Source organism: Phragmites australis, chromosome 18, assembly GCF_958298935.1.
Source record: "Phragmites australis chromosome 18, lpPhrAust1.1, whole genome shotgun sequence".
NCBI classification, from domain to species: Eukaryota; Viridiplantae; Streptophyta; class Magnoliopsida; order Poales; family Poaceae; genus Phragmites; species Phragmites australis.
The window spans coordinates 12,487,432-12,505,947 of record NC_084938.1 but is presented as its reverse complement, the minus strand read 5'-3'; the positions used below and the strand labels follow the sequence as shown (position 1 = coordinate 12,505,947).

General features: G+C 43.0%; 1 protein-coding gene across 2 annotated transcripts; it reads right to left on the bottom strand.

Moving 5' to 3' along the window:
• Positions 1–1,217: 1,217 nt before the first annotated feature.
• On the bottom strand, positions 1,218–17,508 carry LOC133898762 (CBS domain-containing protein CBSX1, chloroplastic-like). Of its 2 annotated transcripts, none has more exons than XM_062339466.1 (8): positions 17,134–17,508; positions 10,722–10,809; positions 10,576–10,640; positions 9,678–9,726; positions 4,275–4,327; positions 1,741–1,872; positions 1,596–1,653; positions 1,218–1,516 (listed from the first exon to the last, which is right to left on the bottom strand). In XM_062339466.1, the coding sequence occupies exons 1-7, from the start codon at positions 17,332–17,334 to the stop codon at positions 1,636–1,638; spliced, it is 606 nt and encodes a 201-aa protein (XP_062195450.1). In that variant the 5' UTR covers positions 17,335–17,508; the 3' UTR covers positions 1,218–1,516; positions 1,596–1,635. The 2 variants fall into 2 exon arrangements, with proteins under 2 accessions (XP_062195450.1, XP_062195449.1); XM_062339465.1 differs by having other exon boundaries at positions 1,757–1,872; positions 17,134–17,506.
• Positions 17,509–18,516: the final 1,008 nt, after the last annotated feature.

The following is an 18,516-nucleotide window of genomic DNA, read 5'->3' as shown; positions in this document are numbered from 1 at the left end:
ATGTTCCCCATTTCTTTTTTTAGGCACAAGTTTGTTGAGTGTAGTGGACCAGAAGAAATTCAAAATGGACTTGAACCCAGGTTGTAGTATATTGGAGAAGGTACTATTCTAGAGAACTAAATTGTTTAGAGAGAAACTAGTGAAATATTATGTTCCGTTATTTGGTTCAGCATTAAACTAGTGTTGATCATTGTCTTGTTTCTATGGGGATAGTGGGAACTAGTGAAAACTATAGGAGTGTCCTTAAATTTTCTGGTACATGTATTCTGTTTGTATATCCAATTAGTAGGAAAATCATGCAGGCAAGAATACTCTACAAAATCTGCTTGTTTGTTATGTGTTTGTGGACACTTGAAATGATCCATTCAGGCTAGGCAACTCTGCTACAAGGGGTACTGGAGAAGTAAATCGGACCTAATTTGGATATCAATTAGACGGAAAATCATGCAAATAACTGTGTAGATCTCTAAATTTTTATCAACTACCTAACACCTTGTTACTTTCTTCTTTGCAAAAATGCATATATGGATGTCAGGAAAAGCGGAAACAAAGGATTTTTTTAGAGACATAAACATTTGTGTTGCATACCTGATTTGCTAGAGGTCGCAATCAAATTTGTTGCATCAAGCGGGGCAGCAATGGTGACCCTTCAAACCTAGAGAAAGATTGGGTGCTTTGTGTAGACGGTGGCGCTGGGGATCTGTGTCTGCTTTGTTGGCGCTGGGGCTGGGGCCGGGGCCGGGGCCTGGGGGATCGGTGTCCTGTAGTGGTGTACAGGAAACAGCGAGCCCAGGTGCAGGTTGGCCAGGATTGCGTGCTCTTTTTCCCCGCGCGGAGCCGCCAGAAACGGAAATAGGTGGGTATAAGAATCGGCTAGGAGTGCATACGGCAGGTTTAACGGATGCACAGGCCGGCAGTAGTCGCGTCCTTACCCGTGTTAGTGGTTGAGCTTATCCGGTCAAATGGCCCGAGCCGAACGCACCCGCCGCCGCACATCCGCGTGTCGCCACATCTTCCGCTCTCCCCCGCCTATTGAGATCGACTCTGCTACCTTTCACCGCCCCTGCTTGCCCAAACTTACCAAATCACCTGCTGCGCAGTAGGAACCTAGGAATGAGCGAAAGGCAGCAAAGATTTCCTTGCCCCAGAATACATAGTACGTGAAACCAGTGTGGGGCTAAACATCTCCTAACGAAGAGTCCATCGGGTCTAAACAGTTCAGACAAACAATTGGTAACCACAAGCCTTTCTGCTATGAATCCGATGCAACTGAATCTAGTAAGAACAGCAGCAACATATAAATCAGTACTATATATATACAAGCTTCAGATGCTCGCAGTACATAAGCATGGCGACGCCAACTAATTACTCCAACAACGGCTTCAGTTCGACCCCGAGCTCCCCATGTAGCAGCAAAGAAGGATCACCAACAGCAACCAGTTCAAAGACTCCCTTCAACCTTTTTCTTTATTTCAAGGGCAGCTCTGACTACGTTCCCTCTTGTAATAATCCCAACCTTACAGATAGAAGTTTGTTTCAAGACAACATAACTATAAGCAAAAGAACCAAAGAGGAAAATAGGTCAGTCCACTCACCAATTTGCCTGAGCTATCAACTACTGGGAGCCTGCGGTATTTAGTCACGAGGAGTAACCTGTGGAATGAAATACAACCACTTTCAGCGAATGATACAGAATATGTTTTGGAGAAAGCAACCAAGAAGTTGGTAAGAATCACATACAGTGATCCAAGTATACCTCGCAGCATCTTCAAGGTTAGTAGTTTCACGCACCACAAGAGGTGCAGAGGTCATAACATCACCAATAACTTTCCCATTGGTTTTGCTCAAGAGCCTTTGGATCTCACGAAATGTCTACGCAAGTAGTAAGAAGTCAAAACATGAAAAAGAAAAGATACCAATACAATCCCCCGCCCACAAAAAAAAAAGGCAAAGCTACAAATACAACGCATGAAGATGGCGTACACTGAAAAGGTTTTGGAGAACTGTCAACTTCTTATTTACATCAATATCATTGACTAATTTTCTAACTCGTTGACAGTGACATCACATCCAAGTAGGATACTAGTACATAATCTAGATAATATTCCTACCCGAGAGGAGATAACACAACAAAAACGGTGACATCTGGCAAATCAATTGAACAAATATCGGATGTAAGCAATAGTTTTGGTGAGTGAGTTTACTACAAGGAAAAATTGCAAAAACTCACTTGCATGATAGGGGTTTTCATTTACCCACTCACAAGAACTTTTAGTCCAGTCTTATATCTGTAAATTTAAAATATTTTCAAATACCCTCTTGGATCCATATATCACTTTGACCGTCACACGTGTGCGCCACATGGCCACGGATCCTGCTGTGTGGCCTCCGTTGGCTCGTCTAGCATGGCAGGCCTATGGATTGGCTCATCTCCATAGCTCTCACGACGATCAGCCCGAGTTGATCCAATCAGCTCGATCACCGAGATCAACGTAGCCACGATCAGCGTGATCAGGCCCTCTGCATTGGGCATATGATCGATACTGGCCAATTCAGCGTTAGGCAGATGATCGGCGCTGAGCAAAGGGGCGCTCGGCAGAGTGGCGTTGGGGTGACGAGCTCGGGAGTTGGGAGTGCAGCGATGCAGTGGAGCTGAACCGTGAGAGCTATGGAGAGGAGCCAATGCACCTGCCCACCACGCTGGACAAGCCAACGGAGGCGACGCAGCAGGATCTATAGTCATGTGGCGCACACGTGTGACAGTCAAAGCGACATATGGATCTAAGGAGGTATCTAAAAACACTTTAATTTTATAGGTGTAACACTGAACTGAAAGTTCTTGTGAGTGGGTAAATGAAAGCCTCCCCGTCATCAAGTGGGTTTTTGCAATTTTCCCTTCCCACAAAATTCAAGTTGAACTGAATAGTGTATTTTGATGCGAGAATAACATGTAGGGATGAAAATGGTCATAATCGATCGGAAAAAGTCCTAAACCACTTTCACTTTCACATTTTTCCGAAATTGGAATCGAAAACAATAATGCTGGAAACGGATACAAAGCCATCGGAGTGGAAACATGCTAATATCGATTGGGAGCCAATAATTCAGATCAAAGACACCAAATTGTAGCACCATAGCTTCAATTGTTTGACTAAATACAACTATATATTCACACTATGACACTATATAACTCACAATTTATTTAACATCATGCCATATATTCATACAGCCGCACAAACATATATGAGAATAAGTTTGACAACCAATATGATATACAATGTGCTCATACATGACATAAAATCGTAAAAAACCACAACCAACATGACATAATTTTAATACCAGTACTTTTTATAGACATGTCACTCAGTACAATTATTTGAACAAGGTATTTGAATAATAAATTAGTTTGTCCTGAGAAGAATCAATCAGGGAATATCCTTTTTTAGATGGTCAGAATACTTTGCAAAAGAAAAGTGAAGAACTGAGAAGCAAAAAAGAACTGGAAAAGAAAAGAACAGAAAGAACTTTGGGCCAAACAGAGCAATGCTGCTCTTGTGAATTCCTAGTACTAGGCCACTGGGAACCCATGGGGGGGGGGGGGGCAGTCAACTGCAAACGCATAAGCATATCATGGCACCATGCGTAGGCAATTAGTTCACGCATCGCCAAGCGAAACAGTCTCGAGGTGTAGGCATGCTATATAAGAAGACCCAGGGCAAGGAGAAGAAGCATCGCTTCCGAAAGTAGTTTTCGGTAGCATTCCTATTGAAATCGGAATTCCAAAGAAGCAATCGGTGGATAGACAAAATTGTTTTTGACTCTGATTTCGAGAAGGAATTCCTGAGAAAATCATAATTGATCGATAGAAAGCGGAAAACGATATCTATTGGTTTGGGAATTTTCCGTTCCATTTTCATCCCTAATAACATGAAACTTGACTCAAAACCACAAATAATACATATTAGCAAAAGTAGCGCTGGCTAGCCATACCACCATAAATCACAGATCAACTTTGAGGAGACATGCACTAACCTACCAGCCAAACAGCCAGTCATAGATTAAAATGTAGACATGGTAGCAAAATATTAATTTTGATGGCTATTATCTCAATATAGAGATAGCCTAAATCACAGAAATTACGGCTGTTAAGAATTTTAACATGAATCATGGACGCTATTGACCTGGAAAGAAAACTAAAGCCAACATAGTAAAGTAGATACATAACCATGCAACATAATCAAATCAATAATCATTTCAGGCCTTTCAAAATGTACCTTCCAAGTGCTGTTCACCACAGGAAATATGTCTGCTTCAGGTAGTCCAGTTCCTGAAGGACAAGAAATTCAAAACATGAGCCAGTATAAGGTGTCAGATACATTGTATAGCTAACTGCTGAGAAAAGAACAGTGTGAAAATGATATAAATTTAATTGATAGTTACTATTGTTAAAAGCTATAAGATGGGGCCTAAAATGAGCTAGGACACATCATTCAATCTTTGTAGGCCGTTGAATATCGTACAGGTTCAAACATCAAGGCCAGCTGTTTAGGGAGTGGGATGAGAGTTTGGCACTTGGTTCTAGAACTATAATTTGAGCATTATAATCTTTGACTTCTGTAGTTCGTTTCATAATGATATAGCAGTTGTCTTTCATGTGCTAGTAGACCGGCTATGTATTATATTTCTTTGTTAGTGCTGGGATAACTACCAAACAAAAGAAGGCAAGACACCCAAACAAGAAAGCTTGACGAGTATTAGGGCATCGGAAAGTGGAAGTTAGAACTTAAGTAGGAATGAGAGAATATTAGGGAGAGGATGGACAGATCCTTTTTAGCTTCAATCATAATTGGTGGAAGGCTATCACTTTCAGAGGGATGACTTGAACCTGACCCTAAGAAACAAATTCTAAACAAGAAAAAATACATGGAATAGATCTGCAAAAGAACCAACCAAACTAACAAGGTAACAAATTGTTCATATCTCAAATTACAACTAATATTGATGGATGCTCCCATTTGAACAGTAAGTTGGTGCTACGGTACACCATGAACAATAGCATCTGGATACTACTTCTACAGCACCGCATCACAACATTCCTCTCGAACAGGCATCTCATCTTCAAGTTGCATGTTGGCAACCACGGCTGAAGCCCTACGAGGGCCCATGGAAGCAAGAGGGAAAAATGTCAACCCTGTATTGCACGAGAGATCAGCAAGATTGTGACGATACTTGATAGAGATGGTAGGTACACCTTGCAATGATTTGACATTGCAGACGTGTGAAACTGGTATGGTGCAGGTGAGGAGTGTTCTTTGTTGTGATTTCTCAATGTTATGATGTTTGGATAAATGCATTGACCTTGTGAGTTGTGATCAAACTCAAAGCACCTATCACGATTGGCACTACAAATGGCACAATGTCAATCAACAGCAGCGTCGGGAAGATGGCTGCAATGTGGTGGCAGCCTGCTTTCTCCAAGTTAGAGATATTGATGTTGTTAAGGGTATAACAGTCAAGGGTATTAGAGTCATATCCTAGTCCTAGGGTTTCCTTCATCCACCTCTATATATATAGTACCCATTAGGCCTCAATGTACCTATTCATTATTTGTCCACCTATACAAAGTTAACATGTTATTAAAGCCTTGTTAGGGTTACGTCCCATCTAATCCACCCATGATTCCAAATCCATCTAAGCTGTCGTTGTCCTAAGGCCGTTGACTCCTTCAGCCCAAACGATTCGTCCGCGTGCACGCCCGTCATCGTCCGCACCACACACCTGTCGCGGATCAGGTCTCCATCGCCATCACGGGCCTCCTCTAGCGGCCTGTCTGGCCGCTGTCGTCCATCTGTCGCGGCCTATCACCACCCTGTCCTCCATCAAGACTCGTCATCACTTGTCGCAAATCCTCCAGACGCATGTCCTCTCGCCGCCAATCGGATCTACGTCGGCATCAGCCAGACGCGTCACCCATCCCCGCCGCCAAGCCAATGTCCTCGCAATCGGATCCGCACCGAAATCAATCTGTTTCGCTGCACCACTCCATGTCGTCGATGCTCCATCGGGTTGTGTCGCCAGGCCAAAATCCTCTTCGCCAGACCGCACCAAGCCATCATTCGCTCCACCGCGCCACTCTAGGTTGCCGTCGCCGCGCCATCCTGTGGCCATCTTCCTCATCGCCTTGGCCACCAAATCGACCGGGACCAACCCTGCTCCTCAAATCCTAGCAATCCACCCATTGCCATGGCGCTTTTCTGGCGTTGGGCGTACCTACCCCCTAACCTGCTCTGCAGCATCGGACACTGCCTCGACCTCAAGTGGTATGCCAGCACGCAGCGTGCTTGCATGCATGGCACTGCACGCTCTCACCGTTGTCCCTGGCGCTCGTCGTTGTGGCCGACGATGCCTAGTGATGCCCCTATGCCGCGTCGCTGCCCACTCGGAGGTCCTTCAAGTTCACGGCCATCATCTTCGACAGTCGATGCGTCGGGTCCAGCAACAACTGGCTCGCGCTCTTCGGCGGCCAGACCGTCTTCGTCCTCAACCCCATCGAGGCCATAGAGATCGTCCTCCCACCGCTGATCTACGAGAGCCGGTGGGTCTCCAAGGTCGTCTTCGCACGTGCCCCACCAAACAGAGCCTCGCCGCCACAATCTGAGGCAAATCTGGCGAGATCCACCTCGCCTGCAGCATATCTACATCGTCTTCGTTGCGGCTCATCTCTCCTTTTGCACAACCTGCTTCAGCACCATCGGTTTCTTCCGATCTGGTCTTCTGTCATCAGATCCGCCGGACCTACTCCATCGTTGCCTTCGTTAGGCTATTCTTCATCGCGACCTTCGTCACACATCAGGGCCACCTTCGCTTCAGTGTCATCGGGCCTCTTCCACTGTTGCTTAGATTGTTTTTCCACTACGCCCAAATCTGTTGCTAGTGGTTATTGCTTGCTATTTAGAGATCGTCTTCGTTGTTGCTACCAATACCCTAGCTGCATGCTACTGCTAGCATGTTAGTCAATCTTTGTTTTCACTGAGTCCATTCAAGTCTGTTGCACTCCTTCAATCCGTCAAAGCTATGTCATTTCACAAATTTTGTCAATCAGCCATTTGCCCCGTTTTATTTGTGGTTAGCCGAGTCCCATCGATTAGGCTAATCTTATCATCGTCGTCATCATTGATGCGATTTCGCTCTCTTGGTCCCTTTCGTAGCCGTCTTGCTACACGTCATGATCAATAGCCGTCTTGATCGTCATCATGATATTGTCTCACTAATTGCCGTCTTGCAGCAGTGACTTCTCTATACTCCCTTCCGCTTGATTTTACACATCACTATTCTCGTCGTGTTCAAAATCTCCAAAAGCAAGATTCATATTGAAAGTACAAGTCTGAAGGCAGTGCCCCTCTTGTGGAGTTTGTTTTGCATCGACATTGTTCAAGAGTTGCACGCTTCGAGGGGGGAGGGGGTGTTAAGGGTATAATAGTCAAGTGTATTAGAGTCATCTCCTAGTCCTAGGGTTTCCCTCATCCACCTCTATATATAGTGCCCACTGGGCCTCAATGTAACCTATCCATCATTTGTCAATCTATACAAAGTTAACAAATGCTAGCAAAGTTGATGAGCATAATTATTAGAACTAGACAGGGCCAGTGGTTCAACCGGAAAAAGTGAACCAAGGCCCTACATGACCTAATCAAACCAGAATCAAACAATGAAAAACCGGTTGCACTGCCCGATTATGCACAAAAAAGAGCAGAAAATTACCTAAAAACCGGCCACATCGAGAGTGTACATGGAATGTGATGCTAAGCAGGTTGTGCACATGCAACAATAAAAATAAGGGGGAGGAGAAGATTCAAACTAGTGACAAGCTAGTTGGGAGCCAAGTTAGGTGACCACCAGCCCACTGCCCGCCATGTGTGACATGTTTGATATTGAACTGAATGTCTTTATATCGATCAATATACTTCAAGTTATATCAACAGGAAACTTCCTTGAAATACTTCAACTATTTCCATAAACCCAATAAGAATCGAACATGTGATTAAGTATATTGTGTTATTGTATTAAGAATGTGTTGGCTTGTTATATAAAGAATCCATCTCATGGTTGTGGAGACAACACAGTAAGGATATTGTCAAACAAGTAGTGGATTATTGACGCTTTCTCAGCAACGGAAGGCATGATGGTTAGCTCCAGTATTAACAATAGGATAGCTTCCATATAGAGGGCGCCCGGTCTATTGCAAAACTTTCTCCATCCTTGATCGCTGCAGTTTCTAAGCATGCCCTTAAACAACGAATTGTGGCTCAGGCTTTGTAAGACCGCCGATGGATCCGGGATATTCAGGGTAGCTTGCTGGCTACAGTGTTGGTTGAATACTTGCATTTTTGGGATACTCTTAAGATCACTTTACAGCCAGAAGAAGAAGATCATCACTTCTGGGTTCATTCTTCCTCAGGCATGTTCTCCTAGTCCGCCTACAGGACCTTCTTCACTGGTGCCATCCCCTTTGAACCATGGCGACGAGTTTGGCATTCCTGGGCACTCATGTGTTATAAGCTTTTCTTGTGGTTGGTCACCCGTAATCGTTGTTGGACGGCCGATATGCAAGCTCATCATGGTCTGCCGCATCCAGCACGTGTCATTTATGTGATCAGGAGGATGAAACAGCTCAACATCTCCTCACCAATTGCGTCTTCTCTCGTGAAGTGTGGTTCCAGCTGCTCAGGATAGTTGGCCTTCAGAATGTCACACTAGATCATCAGGATACAGTGTTCGCGGATTGGTGGAGACATGCATCTAAAAGGGTTGACAGGCCACTCTGAAATGGTTTCAACTCTTTGTAATTTTGGGGGCTTGGTGGCTTTGGAAACATCATAATGCTTGTGTCTTCAACGGAGCGGCACCAAGGAACCAAGATGTTCTACACAACATCCGAGAGGATGCTAAACTTTGGTGTATGGCTAGGGCCAAGGGGCTTAGAGCGTTGTGGTCAGGTTAGAGCCCTTCTTAATGGTTGGATTTTCTCTCTTTTTTGTTGCGCATGTGTTTAACCAATCTTTGTAGGGTGTGTGTTGTGTCCTCCTTCTGGAGGTGCACCTGTATTTGGGCGGTCCTTCTCTCTCTTTAATACAAAGATAAGAAACTCTCCTGCGTGTTCAAGAAAAATAATAAAAGAGGACGACTAGACGGCTTGATGGAGATAAGGACAATGGAAGGGGAGTTGGAATACATGTTAGATTAAGAGAATATTAGGATTCTGACATGCACGTGCTTGGAGAGATGCTTACCGGAAAACAAAGGGGTTTTCCCACGTAAACATGGGAGAGGAAGGACAAATTCTTCTTTGCTTGATTCATAATGCATTGAAGGCTATCTCTTTCATAGGTGACTAGACTTGGACCGTAAGAGACAGTCTCAAAAGCCTAAATTATGTAAACTTATCTCTAATGAAATATAACTACAATGAAACCAACCAATCTAACAAGTAAAATAGTTTCCTATCTCTAATTTTCAACTAATACATCGCTAGTGGATCCTAGATGAACAATGTTTAGGTAAACAATCCTGCCATCAACAGCGCTGCTACAGCTCCACCCCACAATGCTGATGCAACCAGATGAAGTTTCGGCTATGTAATAATGACTGACATCATCAACAATTCTGGAAATAAATACCTGATATTGAATCCAGTGCTAATAAATCATAATCTGAGACAACGCCAACCTGCAGTGGGGAAAAAAGTTGAAGTCCAAATGAATGTTGTGCTGTTACAGGGTAATATCATGAAGAAAGTGTGGTTAAGTCAATGTGATATGCATTATGTCAACAACACAGTATGAAGAAACAGTTCTATGCATTTGTTATGTTACTAGGATCATTGGAGGGATAAACATCCGCCGGGAGGATAGCCGGGCGGTGTCGGTTGCTAGGGGAAGGATTAGACTATAGATTGAGAAGACTTAGATTAATTCTTCTTTTGCTTGATTACGATAGATGTTGTGTCCTCCTTTGTATAGGAGTCGTCCATAACAATTTAAACTAACTAATATTATCTCTAAGACTAACTAATAGATCTTATCTCTAACTAATTTAATTTGATATCCAAGTCACAAACAAAAGATACAGTAACCCTGTGCTACAGTCCTAATAGATCTTATCTAATCCAGCCACCTATAGCATTGTACTAAATATTGTCATAATGGGTCAGCAACACATTTTCTGGAGACACCTTTCCTCCTAAATAAAGTACAAACATTTAGAACATGCCAAATCTTTAAATGTTCAAACAGGTCAGAAGTCTGATCCCAACATAGAGCGACAAATTGATCTTGTGAAAGTTCCTTAAGGAGAAGGATGGAAATGACAGAAATATTATCAAACTGTGTTATGCTACAGAAACATTCCTTGTAGGACTAGCAAGGAGATGAAATATAGGAAGACAAAAGGAGCAAACCAAGAAGAAAATTGTGTTTATCTATAGAATTTTCAAAAAGTATTATTTTCATTTGAGAGTAACAGTGTCAGACACACATCAAATGAAAGTAGCTTTAAGGAAATAATAGTTGTACCAACCAAATTCCAGTCATCGTCAATAACAGGAAAGCCAGTTATCCTATGATCCACCAGCATCTCAAGAGCTGCTCAAAAACAAAATTAAGTGGTCAAGTTCTAATGATAAAAACTAAGGCAAACAAGCACAACATAGGCAAAAAAGGCACCTTCATCAACTGAAGTCGTTGGTTTCACAACATGGAGCTCTTCCCTTTTGGTCATAAAATCACCAACAGTGTAAATTCCACTGGATTGCTGAGCAACCAGAAATTCAGAGTTCAACAGATATTCAATACAACAACAACTAACAGATATTCAATACAACAACAACTAAAAGTATTTTCATCTGCAAACAGAAAATTGAATAGTTATGACAAAGCTACATAAGTAATTTAATTACGTAAATTTGGAGGCCAAGTTCCTTACTGAGAAGGTTATTCTAAAATCCTGCATGTGTAGTTATGCAAAAGATATGTCTTAAAACATTTCTCATAACGATTATTTTGCTGCTGTGTGTTCTCAATATAAATTCAATGAGCACCAAATCTATCAGTCATGTTCCTTTATAGTGTATGATGACACAAGATTTTCGAAACATAAAAGGTTCTAATGTTAACTATTCTCCAAATGGCACTATATTTAGTTTCTTGCTATCAAATCACAGAGCAATTTATTTTTTTGCATCCATCAAACCACCAAATAGAAATTCTATATCAGGTACATCAGAATCTACACTCCTTAATAGTTTAACCAGAAGATCAAACAGGTTAACAGCATTGTTTACCCCATTCTAGAATAATTAACAGATATCAGTGACACATCATTCTTGGTGTCACGATATATCAACGATAAATGCGATAAATTGGCAAAATGCGGCAATCGCGATATTAGTGTATAGTTTTGAGTTTTAACGCCAAGCCTAATTTTCGGCACTATCATGCCATATCATCGATGTATCGTCGCTATTTGCCACGTTGCAATTCAAGCAAAACAAATGACACTATATAAGATGTGCTAACAAGATACAAGCAGGTTCGAGAAAGCTCTCATGCATTCGCACTTTCTCAAACGAAAAAAAAAAAATCCACAGCAGCGATTTTGCCTCCCAAGTGGTATTAAAGGAAGCATTAACTGGTTATTTGTTATAAACAAAAAACGAATTGAAGAACTCTAGCTATAAATTACTAATAGCATGTGATCTGCTGAAGTCGCAAAAATTCTACCATAAGGGTCAGTTCAGTCATAAGCAAACAATAATTTTTTTCTCCTTCAGAAAAGTGATATTAATTTAATAAGATTTACGAATATTCTCAACATCACCCAAGGCATTATTCTGGTAGTTTAAGGACGAGATTTGGTGCTGATAGGCAGTGGGCTTCTTCAAAGGCGTATCAGAGATGGAGTAGCTTCAGATTTTTACGGCCCTTCAGTGACAGGATTAAGAAAAGCTGTACCATTGCGATCATGTGTAGTCCATAAGGCCCTTAAGATCCTCTCTCTTCTCTCAGAATCAGATCAAAGGTTTTGCCTTTAAGGGTAAAAAAGAGTTTTGCAGGTGATTGCGAAACTGATGTTCAGCAAGGTAGGATTTCGGCTGACCGAGCTTGAATTTCTTGTGCTATTTTATCTCTCTTCGTAAAGTGTTGGTGACCCACAAAAGATTGGAGTTTTTTGGAGCACCAAATTAGTAGCAAATTGGAGCATGATGGGTATAATATTGCCTTTTAAAGCTTAGCAGGGCACAAGCAGCACCCACTCAAATCATTTAATACCATAGGTGATCAAAATGCTAAATTGTCGATGCAGATAGAAAATGCGACAGCATTCCCAACCAAGCATTCATTTGCGAAAATGCAGTATGTAGAAGAGGTGCTAAAGGGAAGGCTTGCAGGACAAGTCCCAACAGCTAAAAAAATGGCACGAAACTCCGGATTTAGTTTTGGCGTCTTCAGACGTTGGTCTCAATAATGCGGCTCCTTCGGTTGGACTGGGCACAAAGCCTCTACTGGTGTATTCCAAAAGGCGACGGCGGGTGCTTGTATTGGACCCCCGTGTTGCTCCCCCTGCGCCTGCCTCCTCGATGCACTCCCCATCAGGATCTCCGCACTCCCTGTCAAGCCCGCGTCTGCCCCTGAGTCTCCTTCCCTGGCCGCCTCCCCGCCAAGCACTCCTTGTCATCCTTTTGTCTCAAGCATCACCAAGCAGGTGGATTGCCTTTTGTCTAATCCAGCGATTCAAAAGAGGCAAAGGAAGGTGGCTCCCACAAGCTCGGTCCCTCGGCGCAGTAGACGTGTTGCGAGGGCAAGCCCGTGTTCTCCTGGCCTTGCAGTTTCGGATGCTCAAAGGAGGGTGATGAAAAGTCTGGGATTGATCTCCAACACTGTTAGGGTCAACCAGCAAGCTCAAGATGCTTACTGCAAGCTCTTCAAGACGCCTCTATCTAGCTCTCACCTCTTGGCTTTAGCAGCAATTTTTGGATAGAAAACGGATGACGCTGATCAATTTCGATCGGCTGATCTGTTGTTGAATTAATTCTTTAGTTCCTGTCTTTTTTGGTTGCTTTTTCTACCCCTGATGTCGTTTTCTACCATTTTAATTTGGAATGTGCTGGGCCTCAATATGGTTGCTCGGCACAATTCTGTTCGTGATGTGGTTTTCTCATCTAAAGCCAATATTGTGTGTTTTCAAGAAATGAAAATTGCTCTAATGTCACGATACCCTTTACTCTCCTTGCTCGGTTCAGATTTTGATCAATTTGTGGCTCTACCTGCTATTGGTTGAAGAGGCAGTATTTTAATTGCATGGAAAGGCATTGTTTGTCAAGTCACTGGTTCTCGAGTGGATACTTATTCAATGTTAGTCCATTTTGCAGAGCAGGACAATCAAAATTTGTGGTTCTATGGGGTTTATGGTCCTTAGGGCAATGAGGCTAAACTGAATTTTTTGCAAGAGCTCAAGGACATTCGAACTCTTTGTGTCGGCCCATGGCTCTTGGCTAGGGACTTCAATTTGATTTATCAAGCGGCAAATAAGAATAACTTGAATCTCAATCAAGCCATGATGGGTCACTTTCGACGTTTGCTTGATGATATTAATGTTGCAGAAATTCCTCTTTTGGGTCACAAATACACATGGTCTAATGAGCAGGATTCCCCTACTCTTGTCAAGCTTGATCGTGCCTTCTGTTCAATTGACTGGGAGGATATTTTTTTGGACTCTTTGCTGCAAAGCTCTGCTTCTGGGGTCTCTGATCATTGCCCTTTGTTGCTCGGCCTTAAGACCAACACTCGGGGAAAGAGGTATTACATTTTTGAAAGTTTTTGGACCAGCCTTCATGGTTTCCAGGAGGCGGTGCAGTCTAACTAGGAGGCTCCCATTGTGGTGTCCTGTCCGGTGGAGCAGCTGTACATCAAATTTCAGCACCTCAGTAATGGACTTCAAAGCTGGAGTCAGAGGAAAGTTGGCAATATTAAGATCCAACTCGCCATGGCTAAGGAGGTACTCCATCGCCTCAAGATTGCTAGGGACTCTCGACTTTTGTCTTCAATGGAGGAGTGGTTGCGCAGGAGGTTAAAACATCATTGCCTCGGTTTGGTATCTTTTGAACACACTATTGCCCGTCTACGTTCTCATATCCTTTATCTCAAGGAAGGGGATGCAAATCCCCCCCCCCCCTTCCATCAACAGGCCCAATTTAGAAAAAGAAAGAATTTTGTGGCTAAACTTCAAGTGGAGGATCATCTGTCACTAATCAGATGGACAAGCAGTGAACCGTCTTTGATTTTTATCATAATCTTCTGGGCACTGCCGATCAAAGAAGCTCTTCTTTGAACCTTTCTGCTCTTCAACTGCAGCAGCATGATTTGGCTTTCTTGGATGAATTGTTCTCTGAAGATGAAGTGTGGGCGACAATAAAAGACTTACCACAAGATAAAGCGCCTAGGCCTGACGGATTTATAGGGCGTTTCTATAAATCATGCTGACAGATTATCAAGTTTGATGTGATGAGAGCCTTATTGGCAGTACAGCAAGGGCGGGGTTCAAAATTTAAGTTGTTAAAAACCGCCTATCTCACTCTCATTCGAAAGTTGGATGCTTTGCAGGTAAAAGACTACCGTCCTATAAGTCTTATTCACAGCTTTGCAAAGTTGGTCACTAAAATTATGGACAATCATTTGGCGCCAAGTTTACCTTCCATGGTTTCCAAAAATCAAAGTGCTTTTGTTCATGGTCGCTGCATTCAAGATAATTTCCTCCTTGTTCAGCAAACTGCGAGATGTCTGCATAAGCGGAAGGAACCACATATTCTTCTCAAATTAGATATTTCTAAGGCTTTCGATATAGTCTCCTGGCCATTCTTGTTGGAAATACTTCGGAGTTTGGGATTCGGTTTTCGTTGGTGTAATCTATTATGTTGTTTGCTCTCCACTTCCTCTACCCGTGTTTTGCTTAATGGGGAGCCAGGTGAGGTCATTTTGCATCAGCGCGACCTCAAGCAAGGAGATCCTCTTTCCCCATGATGTTTATTCTTGTGATGGATGTATTAAACTCGTTAATATCTCGAGCATGCTTAGAAGGTTTTTTGCAACCACTCTCTATGTCGGGGATGCAACATAGTGTCTCTTTATGCAGATGATGTGGTTATGTTCCTTCATCCTAAAGATTCATATATGAGTTTGATTAAACAGCTATTGGACATTTTTGGCAATACTTCTGGGCTAAGGACTAACATTCTCAAATGCTCTGTGACTCCAATCCAATGTCAAGAGCATGATTTGGCCCTCATCAAGGATCATCTGCCATGTGAGGTCAAGAGTTTCCCAAGCACCTACTTGGGCCTTCCTCTATCGATTAAGAAACTTCCGAAGGCAAAGCTACAACCTTTGGTGGATAAAGTGGTTGATCATTTGCCAGGCTGGCAGGCTTATCTTATGAATAAAGCTAGAAGACTAACCTTGGTTCAAGTGGTCCTAACCGCAACATCTATTTATCATATGATAGCTTTGGATTTTCCTAAATGGGTTATTAATACTACAGATAAGAAGAGACGAGGTTTTCTTTGGACAGGGAAGGACAAAGCTTCTGGTGGTAGCTGCTTGGTCTCCTAGAATCGTGTGTGTCAACCAATCCATCTTGGGGGTTTGGGTATTCATGATCTTGCTTCTCTTGGTTGGGCCCTTCGAATCAGATGGCTTTGGCTTCGAAAAATTGAGCCTTCTCATCCTTGGTCGGGTTTACAACTACAAGTGCACTCTAATGCCAAGGCTTTATTTGATATAGCCACCATCACTATTATTGGAGATGGGCATAATACAAAATTCTGGGTGGATAGATCGCTGCAGGACAAGTCAATTTCTGAATTGGCCCCAACTTTAGTCTCACTTGTCCCTCGGCGATCTATTAATCATAGGATTGTGGGTCAAGCCCTTCCATCATCGGCGGTGGGTGTTGGACATCAAAGGCGCCCTCTCGGTTAATGCTCTTGTGGAATATCTTCACCTATGGGATCTTTTGGAGGAAATCAATTTACAGTATGGTGTGGAGGACAAACATGTTTGGAAACTATCTCGGTCTGGAATTTATTCGAGTAAATCTGCATGCAATGCCTTGTTTGTCGGATCCATCAATTTTGCTCCCTGAAAAAGAATTTGGAAGACTTTGGCACCCCTTAGATACAAGTTTTTTCTTTGGCTTGCAATCCTTAATAGATGCTGGACGATGAACCAGTTGCCTAAGCAGGGGCTCCCACAACCGGCCTCCTGCCCCCTCTATGATCAAGTTGATGAGACAATTCAGCACATTTTGATCTCCTGTGTGTTTGCCCATCAAGTCTGCTTCGCCATCCTGTTGAAGCTTGGGCTGCAAGTTGTGGCGCCTCAGCCAGATGTGATGACCTTTTTAGGGTGGTGGTGCGGCGCAATCAAGCAGGTTGATAAGCAATTCCGAAAAGAGTTTAATTCCCTCATCATTCTTGTGGCTTGGAAGTTATGGAAGCATCGCAATGATTGCGTTTTTAACTCAACTTCTAACGTCAGCATGGTGGTGCATTCAGTCGCTGCTAAGGGGGCCCTTTGGTATTCTACTGGAGCTGTTCATCTTCATGTCTTTTTAGCTGGTCCTTAGTTGTTCTTGGTTGTGTTCCTTTTTCTTTTTTTCTCAGGCATTCTTGCCTGGTTTGTTTTTCCTTTTTCTTTGTTCTTTTTGTTGAGTTGGTCTGTTGTACCTTGTTTTTTCTTCCTCTATAATGAAATGACATCTTGCACGTTCGTGAAAAAAAAACTGCTAGTGCCACTTTTTAGCTTCTCCCTAACAACACCGAGAAGATCGGACAAAATGTAAGATCCTGAGAGGTGCAAAATGCTAACTATATCAACATTAAATTTTAAATCCACAATCCTGCATCCACCCTCCAACTGTACGATTGAGTTGCTTCCTGTCTAAATCAAAACCGATGCCCCCTCAATCCCTCGTCGCCAGAACCTAGACGCATCCAATTGCCAATACACACCAAGAGGTAACACCGAAATAATCTTCTTAAAACAGTTAACAACAAGAACGAAGAAACGGGGAGGGACTGACCCCGGCCACGGAGGCGTGGTGCGGTAGGCCGCGCGCGGCGGGGGCAGCGGCCGCGGCGGAGGCGCGGACCGAGGCCTGGGGCCGCGCGCAGGGGCCAGGGGAAGCCACCCGCGACCCCGCAGGCGAAGCAGGCAGCCGCCGCCACCGCCCGCCCGCGGCGGCCGCGCAGTCGGCGGACAAAAGCAACAGCGTGGCATCCATGGGGCGGGCAGGATCCCACACCACCTTCTCTCTCCCTCACGCCCCGCACGTGTAGGGTTTCGTCGTGGGTGGAGAGGGCGAGGAGAGGCAGGGGAGGAGGGAACCTGTGGCTCGAAGCGGAGAGAGGGGAGGAGGAGGGTGGGGCTGGGGATGGATATGTCGAGGGCTAATTTAAAACGCACCAAGGAGGGATAATTTAAAACGCACCAATTTTACAGGAATGGTACGGACGTTTTATAGGAACTAGTTATCTTTCCGTGTGATATAACGGACGTTAAAAATTTATTAAATTAAAGTGACATAATACACATACATCTATACAAGGATTATTATTCTAATTTTATATTCAACGAGTGTAGTTTTGGATTCCTTCAGAGAAAATCTCAGAACCATAGTTGAAATCAGTATAACATGCTTTTCTCATTTTAGATATGATAGGTAAGTAACCCTGCGTTGCGACAAAAACCCAAGCAATACAAGGTAATATGAAAGTTGTGAGTTCAAACCGAAAGATGTTGTAAACCATAAGAAATAAACTAAAAACTTTATTTAGTGACCTATAAGTGAAGAAGAAATCAGCAAAGCATAAGAAATAAGCCAAAATTTTTATCTAGCGAATCCTTTCTAACTCCACCGTACCAGCATAAGGACTCTTTTGACTATATTGACCTTGTATTAAGGCCCATGAAAGGTGAAATTTTTCTGAAGAATATCACTGCAAAACAACTTTTTATAGTAGAAATCTGTCCATAGGTGAAATGTGAAACAACAGTTGTTGTCAGTCATATATCAAACTGTTGGCAACTCATAGATTTTTGTTTTTCGCAAAACAACACAATTTTCGGTGGATTCAAACCATATGATCTATATGTGTTTTTATTAAATAGAGAATTGCACGTGTGTTGCATCGAAAGCAAAGATATTTTGCATGACATAATATAGTTGAGTGATCATAATTGTATCAGCTCAATATTTACTACGGGCTATAATTGTGAAAAGGAAATAGGAAGTCAAGTGTGCTTACCTGTAACTATAATAAAGCACTGATGACTTTACTGGAGACAACCAAAAGAAAGCCATCAGTCGTCAAGCCCACCTTGAGCTCAACACATAAACCCTTCCGACAGACCTGAGACCCATCTCTCCCTAGTTCGCTCTCATAGCTCACATCGTAGTGATTTT